This window comes from Amborella trichopoda, chromosome 4, assembly GCF_054954075.1.
Source record: "Amborella trichopoda isolate Santa Cruz 75 chromosome 4, AtrichopodaSantaCruz75HAP2 v2.0, whole genome shotgun sequence".
Lineage (NCBI taxonomy): Eukaryota > Viridiplantae > Streptophyta > Magnoliopsida > Amborellales > Amborellaceae > Amborella > Amborella trichopoda.
Genome location: NC_142339.1, coordinates 57,965,387 through 57,982,819, shown reverse-complemented (window position 1 = coordinate 57,982,819; position 17,433 = coordinate 57,965,387). Strand labels below are relative to the sequence as shown.

At 35.3% G+C, this 17,433-nt stretch overlaps 2 protein-coding genes across 11 annotated transcripts; both read left to right on the top strand.

The window, feature by feature from the left end:
• Nucleotides 1-396: 396 nt before the first annotated feature.
• PYE (basic helix-loop-helix (bHLH) DNA-binding superfamily protein) lies at nt 397-6,026 on the top strand. Of its 4 annotated transcripts, none has more exons than XM_020663378.2 (5): nt 575-708; nt 1,216-1,352; nt 3,377-3,495; nt 4,608-4,735; nt 5,093-6,026. In XM_020663378.2, the coding sequence occupies exons 2-5, from the start codon at nt 1,309-1,311 to the stop codon at nt 5,561-5,563; spliced, it is 762 nt and encodes a 253-aa protein (XP_020519037.1). In that variant the 5' UTR covers nt 575-708; nt 1,216-1,308; the 3' UTR covers nt 5,564-6,026. The 4 variants fall into 4 exon arrangements, with proteins under 4 accessions (XP_006827191.2, XP_020519037.1, XP_011622069.1 ...); XM_011623767.3 differs by having other exon boundaries at nt 597-708; nt 1,213-1,352; XM_006827128.4 differs by lacking the exon at nt 1,216-1,352 and having other exon boundaries at nt 397-708.
• A 2,998-nt stretch (nt 6,027-9,024) lies between these two features.
• On the top strand, nt 9,025-15,331 carry LOC18422324 (SNARE-like superfamily protein). 7 transcript variants are annotated; one of them, XM_006827127.4, is made up of 4 exons: nt 9,025-9,071; nt 10,040-10,116; nt 10,358-10,526; nt 14,736-15,331. In XM_006827127.4, exons 2-4 carry the CDS (start codon nt 10,057-10,059, stop codon nt 14,930-14,932), a joined length of 426 nt encoding a protein of 141 aa, XP_006827190.1. In that variant the 5' UTR covers nt 9,025-9,071; nt 10,040-10,056; the 3' UTR covers nt 14,933-15,331. The 7 variants fall into 7 exon arrangements, with proteins under 7 accessions (XP_006827190.1, XP_088722168.1, XP_088722164.1 ...); XM_088866042.1 differs by having other exon boundaries at nt 14,704-15,331; XM_088866038.1 differs by having other exon boundaries at nt 9,874-10,116.
• Nucleotides 15,332-17,433: the final 2,102 nt, after the last annotated feature.

Genomic DNA, 17,433 nt, shown 5'->3' with positions numbered 1-17,433 from the left:
TTGTTTTATAGATCAAAACTCAATATGATCAACAGGAAGTTTTTGAGACACATAATATTATTTATACATTTCACCACTATATAAACTTTCATGATTGATCATATATTTTTACATCTTATTTATACATTTCACCCCTACATGAACTTTCAGGACTGGTCATTTTTTTTTTACTGTAGAGAAGTCAAAATCACCGTCAACCATAAGATGAGATGTAAAATCTGACGGATAAGTGTACATCTCACAATTTAACAAAATTATCTTGGACTTTTATAACGAATCAACCACATACCTTCAAATCTCATATGTGATAGTCAATAGGAATGGTAACCACACAATAAACCATTTTATTACATACTTTTTTGAAGGTATTTCTTTACAAAAATTGAGTGAGCCAACTGTGCATAGAAAGAGCTGTCCGATTAGAGTGGCCACGTGGGAGCCGTATGTTTCGGCTCCTTGAGCCCGTGCGGAGCACGTGGCATCGGCGGGGACGCCCCTGCAATGGCGTATGTCCGCCACATGCCCCTCTCTCTCTCTCTCTCTCTCTCTCTCTCTCTCTCTCATTTTTGATTATGAAGCGGCCTCTTTCACATTCTCAACACAAACAAATCCTCCTCACTAAATCTACCAAACAATTCAGTTCCTCTTAGTCTTCGTTCTACCTGTTCTTATGCTTCTGTTTTTTATAGCTCCCATTGAAAATTCAAGGTATGGCATGGCATCATTCTTTTTAATATGCCTCTCTCTACTCCGCCTTTTGTTGTTGGTTTTTCATTTTCTTCAACAATATCTCAAGATTTTATCTGATTCTCTGTTTTAATTCTTAGATTTTCTCTTTCATTTGTTTTCAAATTTTGTCCATTAATAATTTTCATTTCCAAGGAGTATTGGACAAGCAGAGCGATTATATATTCATTGAAGCAATACTATTGGTTTTCATATTTGCAGAATTATGTATATTTGTGAAAAAATTTAGTGATTAATCAATTGTCATTTTCTTTCCATTTTTCTCAAAAACTGATTTTGATATATGAGCTGAACCTAGTCTCTAGTTTCATCGTATCCTTGTCTTTTATGACAAGAAATTGCAGCTTTGTGGTTGGTTTTGACCTTTGAGTCTATTGAGGAACAATAGAGAACTAATCAAAATGTTTCAATTCTGTATGACATGATGTTGCAATTCTGTATGACATGATTATTATCTTGCTTCAGTAGGTTTTGTCTCAGGGTCATTTGTTTCGTACTATTACTTGGATTATGCATTCCAAGCCTTTCATTGCTTCAGATTAACTTCAGTTGCAGTGGTTTATGGCTACTGAGTCAAATGTTAACAATGAAAATTTAGGAGAGAGGTTAGTCTTATTTTGATTTTGAACAATTATGAATATGTTGTTCTATTATAAAGTTCAGGTTAGCTTATCATTTTACTTCTAATTACTTTATCTGTGATATATTTTTGCATAGCCTGGGCGTTCTTAATCAAGTAATTATTGTGTGCAAAGATTTTGACATCTTGCAGGAACTACAATATAATGAACTAAGAAAATGTATAACAAATCCTATAATTTTGCAAAATATTTTGATTGAATTGAAACAGAAGCAGAGTTGTCGAATACTGCAATTGAATTAAAAAAGCTGTCTTACCATAAATCCAAAGTTCTGTTTTCTTTTAGGTAGTCTATTTTATATAATTCAAAGTAGTTTGTTCTTTCATGCTATTATCTCTTTCTCTAACAAACTCTCTTTAGCTTGGGGAAAAAAGGGTAAGGCTCCCTTCAAATCTCAATTGAAGACTTAGGAAGTGAGCTCCCCAATTTTGGTGGCAACATTTAAACTTTCTTACACTTTAAGGGAATATGTTGTTCCTTATACAATGGAATATGCTAGGAGTTTTAGACTGGACTAGGCTGTTAGTTCCATGTTGGATTTAATTGGGGAACTGTGACATGAGTTAATGTGAAGGATGTAATGGTTTTTGACAATGATTCAAGAATCACTGGTCTCACTTGGAATTGGCTGAGTAGGATTGGAACCGTAAGGCTGGCAATTCTGGGTCCAATAACCCCAGAATCGGAATCGCCTGAGTCTCTCAGTTTTCTATTTTTTTTTTTTTTTAATTTATTTATGGTAAACTATCTTCCAATCCAAGTTGAACCAGGAGGACCCCTGTCAAGTCTGAGCCCCAATTTCTGATTTTTGAATCACTGTCTTTGATATAACGAATGTTGCTTGTTGCTTCACGGACCGGTCAACCGAACTCATGCTTGGGGCTTTGTGTTTATGGGAACTACTAGGCTAGAAAGTTATTATGTGGTAGATTGGGCACAAGCTGGGTGGATGAAGAGACTAGCTAGTATTTTTGGAGATTGATGATGAATATAAATAATTGATTTCCATTAATGAAAACAAAGGGCTTATGCCATTATTTAACAGTATGCTCCATAGGCGAATATACAACAATGAAAAATAATTAAGGTGTCCATTTTCTTAAGACCTGTTGGAGTGAATGGCCTTATTGCTCTTTATTATTGAACTGTAATTACTTGGAGGTGACTTGTGGCTACCTGTTTGGCTGTTTTACAGAAATACATTTTAGAAATAACTTATCAAGTATCACTTCTACTTCTATCAAAGGATGCAAGACAAGAATCTTGAAAATCAAATTGATTTTCAGCCCCATGCCTAAGTTTTTTATTTTAAGCGCTTCATGGTAAATCAGTTTCTTAAAATGTAAACCTTTTATTCGATTTACTACAAGATGGGGGACTGTACCTACTTGAGGTGGTCTTTGGACCACCTACAATAGATATCAGTCTAAAGTAGAACTTATTAAAGTTCTATGCATTACTTGTTTTTATTAGTGTATATAATGACTTGTTCATTCTTTAAGCATCCTAGGCAGATTTATTGTCATTTTTGTATTTATTTCTGCTGCCTAATCAAGCATTCCTTCTTCCTTTCGAACGCCCCCCCCCCCCCCCCCCCCCCCCAATGTACACAACCATTTTTTCCCCAATGTACACGACAATAATATTTCTTAGCTGGGTTTCAATTTTTTTTTTCTCTTCCTAATTCTTCCAGTTTGTACATATTAGGTTTGTTTATGACACCTTACCATTGTGACATTCCTGCCTTATCTAAATTGATCAAATGAATCATCTAGTTGATTACAAAATCTAATCAAGGACAAGTCCTTTGCGTTGAGCTGAAGCCCAAACCCAGATTTTCATGAGGTGTTTAGCTTTTCTAATAGTTAAAAAGATCTTTTTTTCCTTGCATACTCCTTGGTTTGTTGCAAAAATTGCTTGTCAATGATAAAAGTTACAACTCACAATGAACAAGTTATTCACTCTGCCCTTTCTTTGATGCAATGCAGAAGTTCCACCTTCAAGAAGAGCATGGGGAGAGTTTCAAGGAAAGTCCACAAGGCTGAGAGGGAGAAATTGAAGCGCAACCAATTTAATGAACTCTTTTTGGAGCTGGGACAAGCCCTTGGTAATTTTCTCTCACTATGACTGCTTAGACTATTTATTCTTAGTTTTGATTAAGAGTTTGTATGCTACCATTCAAATGTGATATTGGAAATGTGTTACTGCGACTTTGCTCAACCACATAGGTTCAGAAAAGGATTGCTGAGAATAGAGTGGCTATTAGGATAGGGGAATTAACTATTTATCACAATCATTATGTAAACATCATTGTCCATTGCATCATTACAGTCTGATGAAATAATGGATGATGATGGAGAGAATGCAAAACCTACCATTTGGGGTCCTGTTTCTGTGAAATGTCACTGCTCTCGATCACCATTAGTCATTTTAATGGACATTGATGATCCAATGAACTAAGGATTTTCCACAGTCAATTGAATTATAATATACTTTCCCTTCATGTTGTTATCCAAGTATTTCAAAAGAAAGATAGGGAATTATTTTCTTAATTTAACAGGATTATAAAACTCTTGAAACCCCATAACTATACTTGAATTTGAAGTGTTTGTTACTTCCAGAGTTCTTACTTGAGTTTTGATAAAAGTGGTAGGGAAACCATTTTTAAGTAGATAACCCACTCCAGATGCAGTAGAGCTTTGAAGTTGTGATGTAAATGTTGCTATGGAAAAATTATGGTGGATAGTGAGTTATATTTATAAGGCCAATTGAAACATTCCCAGCTAATTAAATAAAATCACTTATGACCAACTGACCAATGCCGAAATATGCTTGTCGCATTTTGGCGATACGTGAAACTGTCAGTCTCTTACTTGTCAAACATAATTGATTTGTTAAGAGTAGATTCTTTGGCAATAGCTAGTATTTACATAACCAATTCTTTGTGGGAATTGCTTGATGCAGTTTGGATGGTTGTTTTGGTAAATTTATACGGTAAATGTTACCTCAGCTAATCATAGAAAATTTGGTTCTATTCCACCATCCTTGAAACTTTTTATCCCCCAAATCCGCATGTTGCAGCCTGCATATCGTATATTTACTTTCCTTTTATATTTTCCCTTTTCCTGCAAAATAAGTTGCTGCTTCCTGTATGGTAATAATGCTTATATCATTATATGTTCCCAATAAAAATATTGATTTACGCTTTGTTTCTTGTAGAACCCGATCGACAAAATAATGGAAAGGCCTCCATTTTGATCGATGCAACTAGAGTTCTTCGTGATCTGTTCGCACATGTAGAGTTCCTCAAAACTGAGAATGCAGCCCTGTTAACAGAGTCCCGTTATGTAAGTAACTCGAACTCATCAACATAGACTAATTTAGTTTATTTGAAAATTAAATGAGCAGCTTAGCAAAAAACGTAATGAAAGATTTATGAACTTTATATATTTCTATGACTGATTATTAAGAACTTACCATTCAAATATCAAAACACGGTAACCTGGAAAGTCACCTAATTTACCCTAGTGTATCTCTAAGTTCGCTGTTCTTTTCTCTCTCGAAGTTCCTTCTCAAGGTGAATTTTACCTGTATTGGATATTATAAATGGCTGAACTGCCCCTATTTCCTAGAAAACCCCTTAAAACTACCGAGAATTTATCATACATTATATGACTTCCTTTTCATTTGATGAATCTTTGCAGATTGCAGAGGAGAAGAATGAACTTAGAGACGAGAAACTTGTACTGGAAGCGGAGATTGAGAAACTCCAATCCGAGCTTCAACAAAAAATTGAGTCAAATGCCTTGCGGGATCCACCACCACACAACGCCCATTCACACGATGCTAACTCAGTCCCCACACCTTTGTCCGTCGAGCATGTCCCACCCCATGTTGTGGGACCTGTTCTTGTGATCCCTCTCCATCCTGACCCCCACTTGGAATCAGATAGTGGTTTCAATGGTGGTGGTGCCAGTGTTAGTGTTAGAAATTCGCAACCTAATGTCAGCGTTAGTAATTCAGAGTCTCGGTTGAATTTGCGACGACCACATCCCAGATATCCTACACCTGATGATTCATGGGCTGAAGAACTTTTGAAGCAACCAAGAAATTTACAGGTGGACAGTGCAGACTCTGTTGGGGTTGCTAGTGTTTACAACGCTGGTTTTGATTGAAGTTCTTACAAGGAATGATACTAGAACATTAATATACACCCTGATTCTCATTGTCAAAATTCTGGGTTGAAATATCAATGTAAGAGCTCCAACCGTTGTGTTACACATTCTCTTGATGGGTTGGGTTCTGTGATCTCTTTCACCCGTTACGAAATAGTTGTTTGCTACGCTAGCGAGGGTTTGTATTGATTTGTTCAAAGTTTTACAGGAGTCTAGGAACTAGTCATTTTTTGTGTACACAAATGTGTTTTCATTGCAATCTCTCTATGCATTTTGTGAATCGGATCGTACTAAAGAACTTCGTCATATGCTCTTTCTTGCCGGAAGATCTCACATCTTTCAACAGCCGGTTTTCGTTTGCCATATAGACCAAATTTGAGTTGCAGAGAGGCACTTTAAAGCACGTGTATAAACTTATTACCATACTTATTATGGAATCAATTTGACAGGAAGATTTGACAAAGAGAAGATCATGGTCTTCAGTGTAGCCCTTTATAATGTAAACTTCACTTTTGGACCCTATGACTCTGCATAAGAAGCACCTATTACAACTGCCTCTGTAACCCTCATTTCCATGCTTTGGTGGGGAAGTTATGTTATAAACCATTGTAAACCATTATGCTGTGGTGGCTTATTGGTTTTTCCCATGTGGCTTCTAATGTTTTTTTTCCGACCCATGTGTTGGTTTTAGATTTAATCATCATCTAAATTTTAATATTGATCGATGGGTGTGCATCATTAAGCACTATATAGAGAAGTGAGGGAGGGTGTTTGATAGAATAAAGAAATATATGATTTTAGACCTTTAAAACGAAAATAATGGAAGAAAATCGTGCCATTTAATTAGAAGAGCGTGAGTGCATACTTTGATCATGGTACTATGTGGGCAAAAAGATTTAGGAGGATTTCATTTGTCTGGAAAATTTAAAGATCAACTTTAGATGCTCTTTATGAGAATTCAAAATCTATAAAAAGTCGATTTTTTTAGCCTCCTTTATTAGAATTTAAAAGCAGTAAAATGTTGAATTTGGAGTTCCTCGGTACTTAGATCTGATGGTTTAAAAACTGTAAACATTTTGTTTGACCTTAGAACATGCTTTTCAAGTCCATAGGCAATATATCAAATTTTTTTTTTTTTCTTCAATTAGTCCATTTTACATTCACTTGGGGTCCTAAATTAGGACTTCTACCTGAGGGGAGTGAACGAATACATGCTCCCACATGATCATATATTCTATTGGCTTGCAAAAGAACACGCCAGGTTCGAAAATTAGGACTTCTGCATGAGGGGAGTGAACGAATACATGCTCCCACGTGATCATATATTCTATTGGCTTGCAAAAGAACATGCAAGGTTAAAAAAAAACAGATCGGTAACTCAGATCGTTCATCTTGAAAATAAGGTTGGATCGGCGATCTAGATAGAAGAATTTGTCAGCAACATTTAAGGAATTACTAAAAAAAATTAGAAATATATTTTTTAAAATTTTACAAAAAATAGCAGAGCATTATAATTTTTGTTATTATTTTAATGAAAATACATAATTATGTATTGACAACCATATCTGAGTATTTGTTGTTCATTATATTCATTTTGTAATCAAATGTATAAATGCAAGTATATAACTATTGCATAGAATGGATCTCTTTGATTCAAATTTATAGTAAAAAGTAGTTTTGGACTTTTTGATTTAATAGAGTAAAAAAACAAGGATACGACGTTCACAAATAAATAAATGTAATGTCTAATAATTAATGTAATGTCCAGCAATTAGTGTGGACAAAAATATAGAATTCAAAAAAATAAATTTACAATCATATTTATTAAAATTTAAAAATAAATAAATAAATTCATACTTACAATGTGGAATAATTGATAAAATACCTCGAAAATAAATTTTAAAATGGTATGAGACGCTTTTTTTTTTTTCTCTTAAAATATTTCATAAACTAGGTTTTTTTTAGGGTGTGGTTTCTATATGGCCGATGCTCCAAACCATCGAAGTAGAGGGTAACCGAAAATCGCAAATTGGGACCCTCATGGCCGAATCAGTTCCCACTGAATATTGGGAACTGGCATGTTCCCTTTAAAATTGCTGGTTCGGAGTGATCCTAAAAAATGGCGGGCTCTTGATGATTTAGAGCCTCGGCCTTATAGAAACCACACCTTTTAAAAGCATGAAATGATTTTGGTGTGAAGATAATAATAATTTTATATCATGAATTAGAGCATCTAGCATCTACTTGACGGATTGTTTTTGTCTAAAAATTTCATTAAAAACCACATGATATGATTAATTTGCTTCATGAGAGAAAACATATAACTATTTAACGATTTTATTTGGAGCATGCAAGAAACCATAACAATATTATTAAGGAAAATAATATAGGGCTGCAACCGTATTAAAATAAGTAAAAACCTCACCTTAAAATTCAAAAAAATTACAAATCAAGCATTTAAAAACCTTTACATCGATCATCTTGACTTATATACGGGGTTGAGAAAAAAATTAGGATTTTAAGCTATAAGAATAATATATATTATAATAAATTATCTAGACCATCTATTTTACCTTAAAATAAGTAGAGCAATGATCCAATACAACGGTTGTATCATAATATAATGCAACGATACTTCTAGAAATCCATATTTGTGGTATTTGTATGACCTCAAATTTTACACATACTTTCTTCATCTCAATAATCAATCCCCCTAAAAAAGTTCAATTTAAACCTTAGATGTGGTCAAATTGAGTCCCCCTTCAAAAACGAATTCAGACCATTAATTTTATGAATTTCAAGATCTTAGCTTTTATAAACTTAAAATTATTATTTTTTTCTTTTTAACATTGTTCATCTAATGATAATAAAACCATCCAAAAAATTGGAAATGAAAAAATCCTTCTAAGACTTAGATCTAAGTATCTCACCAAAATGACTAGCCTATGTTAATTGGGCTAAAAAAAACTCTTTAGATTGTGTTTTCAATTTTTTATCTTTTTGTGATTGTTCATTAGAATGAAAGAATATATATTTCAAAATTTGGATCAAACAAATGGTCATAAGATTGTTTTTTAAAGTTATTATATCATATTACTATACAATGGTTGAAATCATTGCCCAAATAAGTATTCATAAATCCATAAGGGACCATCTATTTTACCTTAAAAATAAGTATTCATAAATCCATAGGATATGTACTATTATTTGAGTTCAAATTTGATCGTCGATGTTAAAATTTGATTTAAATGGAGATTTTCCAAAAAGTGCTTTCTAGACGAGGATTTAATCATGATTCCTTTTTAAGTAACCCCATAGGCATTTTGACCCTTTTTATGATATTCCTAAACGCATACTTCCTCTGAGCCGTCTATGGAAGATGGACGGTACGGATCCAGTCTTGAAAGCGGTGTTTTCATTTGAGCTTAAATCATGTCTTTTAAGCAGCTGATATCACAGTGAAAAGAAAGTATGATTTGAGTGATTTGGGGCACATCTGGTTTGAACTGTAAGTGTAATTTTGCTAATTGGTTTTTTTTTTTCATTGTCCTGTGATTTTTATTGCTCTTTCCTGTAGTTTATCACTTTCTCTGCAAAATTTAGGTCAATCTCTCTCTCTGTTTCTTCGATCCAGTGGAGTTTATGGATCTTTGAATTCCATGATTGTGTAAAAGAAGTTGCGATGTATGATGTTGTTTTCCATATATCAAATGGTTAATTTTTCGTCTTCCTGGTTCTATGATTTTGTGTCTATGATTTTGTTGGGGGGTTACATTGTGCTAATATTCTTTATTAAATCACTCTTTTCTGTTTTTGGTGATGAAAGTTGCAAACTGCAATCTACTTATTGTTGACTTTTATCAGTAAAATTGATTCTGTGCCCTAGTTTTTACTTGTATATAAATTTTAGTATACAATTTAGTGTTAATTTGACAAATATATTCTGTCTTCGGATGTGGTAGCATGTAGGTATGACTTAGGTGATGAGTAGGGTTCAATTCTCGTTATAAGCATGGTTTTCTCATTGAATCTTCACACAAACAATGCAAAAAATCACCGGCAACTAAGTTTGAGTTTTTGAACACTGATCTTCTGACCCATTGTATTTCTTTGTTATTTTCTCGTATAAGTACATGCATGCATATTAATTTACTTTCCTCTAATGGTTTTCTTTTCAATTAGTTTCAGGTTGTACCTTATTCAACAACCTGCCATTCGAAATCTTGTTTCTATAGCATAACATTGTGTTTAGGAAGGAAGGGAATTTTAAAATTTATTTGTTTTTGAATCAATCCCTTGTGTTTGGAAAGGAAAGGATGAGCTTGGGTCTTTTGGATCCATCCCTTTATGCACTCAATTCAAACAACAATGACTACAAAACGGCGCTTAATGCTATGAAATAAACCATGCCACCTCTAATTGGACAGTTGTTACTTTCTGCGTCCAATTCATATGACTTTGAGGCTCATGTTACAGTGATTTGGGTAAAGAAGATGGCTGCTATCTATAGTCTCTTCATAATAAACAAATCTGGCGGACTTATATTTTATAAGGTAGCTCTCTTTCCAATATAGGTAGGCAATATGCATTTCGTTTTTGTAATGTCTGTTTTTTTAAGCTAAATGGTTATATGGCTTACATGTGGGTGTCACTGTAAGTACAAACCATTGATCATTCTTTGCTACATGCCAAATCGTGTTGATGGCCACTAGCAAATATCATCTAATGACTTTATGAGCTGCTCATCCTTCTTATTCCACAGTTTTGATGGTTGCCAATTTCTTTTGTCTTCAGGATTATGGATCAGCAGGGCGCATGGACACAAATGATAGCTTGCGTTTAGCGAGCTTATGGCACTCTATGCATGCGATTTCACAACAGTTATCTCCTACTATTGGTTGTACAGGAATTGAACTACTTGAGGCGGATACATTTGACCTCCATTGCTTTCAGTCACTTACAGGCAAGGCTTATTCTAGAAAATGGCAGGCTAGGCTTTCTGTTTGTATTCTCTTATGTTTTAAGCTATTCTTGCATGTCAAAATATGTACCATAAGGGTTGTGGTTGGTGTGCTAAGCATGATTTTCTTTCTTTAATAAGTGATGAACATTTAACTTAAGAGCAAAGCACACACAAAGGTTTGAAAGGCACACATAGAAGTCCTTATTTCTTAATTAATCAGCTATGAAAATTTTATTTGCCACAGCCATGACAAGGCTGCCACTGTAATTGTTGTCTCCTTTCTCCATGTTCCATTCAACTGGGCCTTCGGGGGAATGCACAAACTCCTACACATGGATTTACACAATCTATACTAGACATAATACATTCTCCACCCTGTACTCCTCTAAATCTCTTTAGTTCCCCAGGTCCCATGCGTCTTCAGTGTGTGACATTCGTTCAGTTGCATGAGATGGATTCTATTTCTTGGATTCCTCTGCACCTAACATTGTCTCTTATGAAGTTTTTCAAGCCTCTTCCTGATAGTTTCAGGATAGGTCTAACAAAGGCAATGAGCGAATGGCTATATCAATGAAGTTGAAGTTAAATTGGGTGGTGCCACCTCGAAATCAAAAGTTTGACATTGTATTATGATCTTTACCCCCAAATCCCATTGTTGCTTTTTAGGATTCCCCACATGAAGTGAAATGATAAGAAGTCAGTTAATGATTAACCATCTCAGACGGATTCCCTTAGGAACGTTTGTGACCTGCACCGCTAGCAAAGTCTGTAATTCCAGGTTTTGATAGCTTAGCCTTTTATTTTGATGCTATATAACTTTGAGATGTATGTGGTTTTTAGCACATATTGACAACCATGGAACAACACGTGTCTGAAATTTTAGACACGGCTTAACCATTTCCATTGGAATGTTTTGATGAAGGTACTTAATTCTCACTTGAAATCCCAATCCAGACCTCTGACGTGGCATCTTTAGCTGGTCAACTGAATGGGTCAACTGAATGAGATAATCCAATACTCCAATTTCAATGCTACTAACATATAACACGTTCTCAATGTTTCTCATGACGTTTTTCAGACAAATGGACATTAGATGGCCAATATGTTAGTCTAGGGAGAGAGTTCATCAGCATTGTGTGTTCATTTCTTTAGAAGAGGCAACTATTCTAGGAATTCCCTCACCAAATTGGCAACATAAAGGGGCTGTTAAAGAGGGGCCCTGCATCTTGATATCTTGTGGTGTGCCTCCAACTGTGGTCTGAAAGGTGTGATCATTGAGTATTAGATAGTCATAATTTTAATTTCTCAGAGCAACTATTGAGCCTATGGAAAGGAAAAAGAAACTGTTTAACTTGTAAATCACGATGTGAGTGTTAGCCTATGGATATCTTGTTAGTATTGATATACATCATTATGAATACATATCAATGCGGATATGTATCTGTATGGGTATATATCTCTTAATTAGGTGTCTCTTATGATAAGATTAGTTAGTAATTATCCATAACCGTTGGCATTTATCTATAATTGTTATTGGCCATATATTTATACAAGGTATTGTATATTCTTGATTAATCAATTAATAAAGAGAGAGTTCTCTGCAGTATTTTGCGTTTCTAATATGGTATCAGAGCTATAAACTCTTCAACCTAAGATTTGGGCTCGCTGACCTCAGATCTAAGGTCGCCAACCTCAGATCTGAGGTCGGGAAATTTTATGAGACTATGTTTTCAAAAGGCCACCTGGTCTCATCATTGTTTTGCATTGACTTGCATTGCTTACTCTTGTCACCGTTTTGCATCGAATTGCATTGCCTGCTGTCGCCCTTGTTTGGTCCAACGCCACATTAGTAATCTAATCCCCTCCTTCCCAAAGGGGCACAAGAGAGCTTGCACCATCTATATACAAAACCTTTGTTTCTGTTCAATATGCATTCTATTCCCTTGCACTTTGAATGCGATTTGCATAAGAAAGGTCTTTGATTCCCCCATTGGCTTTGAGGAGTTTGAGAAGCTGCTTGAAATCATATTCTCGAAGCCCTCGGTCTTTGTTGACCCCAAAGGTCTTGGCCTTCGCACCCTATCTCGTGCACAAATCGAAGAGATCCTTGACTCTACATGGTGTACAATTGTCGACTCTCTCTCTAATGAATTCCCCTACTCCTATGTCCTCTCAAAGTCAAGCCTCTTTGTTTACCCCAACAAAGTCATACTCAAAACTTGCGGTACAACAAAGCTTCTTCTATCGATCCCTTCGATTCTAAAGCACAAAAACTTCAGCTCTCATCTTCATCAAAAAACTTTAGCTCTCCTCTTCGTCCATGGTTGAATCAATCAATACTCTCAGTTTAGTGAGAGAAACTCATAGACCAAGGAAGCACTGCCGAAGGCCTTCGAGTCATGTTTCAACTCTACCAAGTCTGTTTCGACTCTCTGCCGAGTCTGTTTCGACTCTCTGCCGAGTCTGTTTCGACTCTCTGCAAAACAACCTTTGTCTTTGTTCTGGCCTGTGTCTTGGACTGCGAGTTGTTGAATCTGTCCCGGACTGCGAGTTGCTGAATCTGTCTCGGATCCACACCGAGTTGGTTCTTCCTAGTGCCATTTTGTGCATCTTGTTCAAGCAAGAGACCATTGCTTCTATTGGTCTCGCCATGCACGTGACCATTTAATTATGCAACTTATTGTTCAAACTCCAGCTGCTTTGTGAAAAAGCATCTTGAGTTTGAGGGGGAGTGTTAGCATATGGATATCTTGTTAGTATTGATATACATCATTATGAATACATATCGATACGGATATGTATCTGTATGGGCATATATCTCTTAATTAGGTGTTTCTTGATTATGATAAGATTAGTTAGTAATTATCCATAACCGTTGGTATTTATCTTTAATTGTTACTGGCCGTATATTTATATGGGGTCTTGTATATTATTGATTAATCAATTAATAAAGAGAGAATTCTCTGTAGTATTTTGAGTTTCTAATAGTGAGAGAGGTAAAGTCTTATGAATATGTTCTGCTACATTATGAGAGATATTTGTTCTTCTCCTTTATAGTACGCTAATATATATGGATGAGCTGAAACTGGTCTGGTGCGTTATGGATGCATGTGTTAAAATTTGTTTCCTGATATCTATGGTTGGAACTTGGAACAATATATGTTGATACTACAATTAGGCATTGGGCAAGGCAGTGTTATATGGACACCGACATGAGTGATGTTGAGGAGTATCTGTATGTCAGCCCATATATATATATATATATATATATATATATATATGGGAGTGGATTCTATCAGCCCACGGGCTGACTGCTACAGTGTCAGCCAATGTCCCAGATTCAATGTGGGCTGATTTGGCGGTTACAATATCATTTCGTCTTTGAATTTTTTTTTTTTTCTACAAATCCAAATCACTTGAAATTTTAAGAGTTCATTCTTTTCATCAAGATGCACCTAATAAAAATATAAAATAATAATTCGTAAAATATAAATTAACCTAAATACCCTCGAAATGTCCCGAGACATTTTGGGGGTATTTTGGTCAATTTATATTTTACAAATTACTGTTTTTATATTTTTATTAGATTCTTCTTTTTTTGAAGAATAGACACGCTATAAATTTCAAGTGATTTGGATTTGTAGAAAAAACATGAAAATTCAAACACAAAATGAAGTCGTGACATCAGATTGGCCCAGATTCAATCTGAGCTATTGGTTGACACTATAGCTATCAGCCCGTGGGTTGACATGATCTTTTCCCTATATATATATATATATATATATATATATATATATATATATATATATATTGTGTGTCACATGAAGTGGATGATGAAGTGGTAGAGGTTCTTCCAAGCCAAAATGGCTAGAGTTCAAATCCCAACTTGGAACCCCATCATAGTATTTTATTATTTTTAATATATTAAGGTGTCTGCAAGAGTTGGCATGTGTGGAAATGTGAACACATATTGACATGTGACGTGCCTCAGTAACACTTTTGGCAGGACACCCCTTGTGTGTTTTGTTGTGAAGGGCATTGATAGGTTTGTTGCTGTGTAACTGTGTGTGTGTGTGAGAGAGAGAGAGAGTTTCAAGCAATGATTAGATTTAAGTTAAAATCATTAATTACAAGTAAAGGGTTGATTCGGATGTTGATGTATTTGGTTTTCTTTCAGCTGTTGGTAATTTGAGAGGGTTTCCTTTGCAGGGACCAAGTTCTTTGTAGTCTGTGAGCCTGGTATACAGCACATGGAAGCTCTCCTCAAACACATCTATGAGCTTTACACTGATTATGTTCTTAAAAACCCATTTTACGAAATGGAGATGCCGATTCGTTGTGAGCTTTTTGAGCTGAATCTCTCTCAGGCAATTCGAAAAGATAGGATCGGATTGGTGGGTCGTTGAAAATGGAGGACCAAAATAGATCAAAGTGGTGCATGCCTCATGAAGAGTAAGAGGCTAAGAGCTTACATTCTCAGTTATTTTCTTTGATTGAAGCCAGTTTGCCTTCATGATAGTTTTAACTCCAGGCTGCATACCAGAGCAGATCAATTTTTTTTAGTAAGAAATTGCTATTATTCCTTGTTGTAAAGCTACTGCAAATCAGTTTTACAAACTTTTCAATGCTATGTGGTAGGTTGGTGGGTGGGTGGTCAAGTTGACAGGGAGATTAACTGTTCGTCTTGCAACCTGTTAATCTGTGCCATCCATCATGAATAATGGATGGTTGATGTCCCATGGTCTACGATATAGCATACACTGCTATAATATAAATGAGTGTTCCAGATGCTGATTGCTTTTGGAGATGCCTTCCTTATCATCGCTATGGTGACATGATTAATTATAAACACTAATAATGGGCAATGTCAGGTTGGGAAGTGTTCAATGAGTGCTGTCAATTTACTGTAGGAAAGAACACATTAGCCCATCCAGAAGATGTCCCCACTGGCGAGGAAGGGTGCATCCCAGCCATCTGCAGTTGACATCTGATGGATGGCTGGGGTGGTGAGTTATTTCCTACGGTAAATTCGCTGTTCTAGTGCTCTTTGTGCATGAACCCTTTATCTTTTAACCTGCCCTAAGAAAAGCTATTCTCCTGTCTCGTTCATGAAATGCTTTATATGGCTAATGGATTATTGCATTGACCACCAATCAAGCAAAAGATGTTTGAAAGGTCCCCCTGTATCTGAATGAGAATGCATGGTTTCTACCCTGCTTTGTGCCAAAAGAATATATGCTCCTGCAGGAGCATATGCGCATTCACTCCGTAAGGTAAAAGTTTAGGATGCCAAAGGTTTGGGATATAATCCCCTCAATCTAGTGGCCAACCAACTACCAACTTCAAAATAGATCAAAATCATAACATTTTATATGTGCTTAAACGGACTAAAATACCATTTTATATCGGAAAAAATTTATATAAGGGTGAGGCCCCAAACAATCAAATTAAGGTGCACCTCAAAAATTCATCATTTGTTTCAATGCTAAAAATTCTTCAAATTGATCATCAAAATGGATTTAAGTCTTGGACATAGTGCATCTTGTAATGTATTATTTGGATTGTGAATTTTCACGATTTACAAGTGTTTATGGATCTACTTGATCTACACTATTTTGAAGCTTTAAAATTTTATAATTAGAGATGAAACTAAAATTTGAGGCCATCACAACGATTTACCAGTATTGCAACATCTTTTGATGCTATTTGAAGCTGCAAGTTACTTTGATTGTTTAGAGCCTCCGCCTTACACAAACCACGCCCAAACTATAACTATATGTGTGTGTGCGTGTGTGATTTTCAATTGTTCGATGGCCAAATCCAAGTGTTTTGGAACTCAAAATCCTTTTTTGTTTTTTTTTGAGAAAAAATCCGTTTAAGAGTTGTTGTAAAGTGGATATCAAAGTTTGAGATCCGAAAATCTTCCAAAGTGGCTATTTTGCCTAAAGGAGTTAAAAATACAATATGGCGGTCCAATATGCTACTGCTGGATATACAGTACATGGAGTTTTATTCTCTGTTTTCCATTCCACATTTCCTAATTGATGAGGCGTAGAATCCTAACTTGGAAATATTAGATGGGAACCAGGATACTGAGTACGATGATACGTGTTGAGAGACATAATATGCAATCTCTATTTCAGCAAGGAACCTTGGGGATTAAGACTCAAATCCCAACGGTGGAGAATTAACTACACCTTGGGAAAAATCCCATCCGATCTGTTTTTGGGGTTGGTAAGCCAAGGCTCAATTTGGGCTGGTAAGCCTGTTTCCGGTTATGTTTTTTTAATTTGTATCGGGATCTGAACGATCCATCTGGTCTAAAACAATAACGATGATTTGGAGAAAAAACATTGAGAAGAAATCGCCACAATTTGGAATGTTGGATCAGCTAAAGAGACATAAACACAGGTTGCAAGGAATGTTAAAAGGAATCCAATTATCAAGAACAATGCCTGTGGATTGTGAAGTTCATTATGGTTACTTTTTAGTTTTTTACAATTTATTAGGAAAATTGAATATGCTTTTCCTCTTTTTTCCGTTCATATTAAAATAACGACAGATATTTATTTCTTTTTCCTTTTGTGCTGGACTAACGCGGTTTGTTGACCTAAAGTTGATAAAGAGAGGATTAAAGTGAGAAGACAAATTACCAAATTACCCTTTAATTTTACTGAGGACAAGAGTACCCCTGGTTTCTTAGGAATCTAATCCGACCTCCAAATATCTTAGCAGGCATGGTTTTTCATATAATTATCAAATGAAAAGGGAAGACTTTATCTTCATCTTCGAAGTTCTATTTTAGCTAATTGAAATCAATTTTACGTATTTTAATAAGTCATTTTGTTTTATTACGGGTTCGATTTTCAGGAAGAATATAAGTCTTCATATCTTTTCTAATTAATAA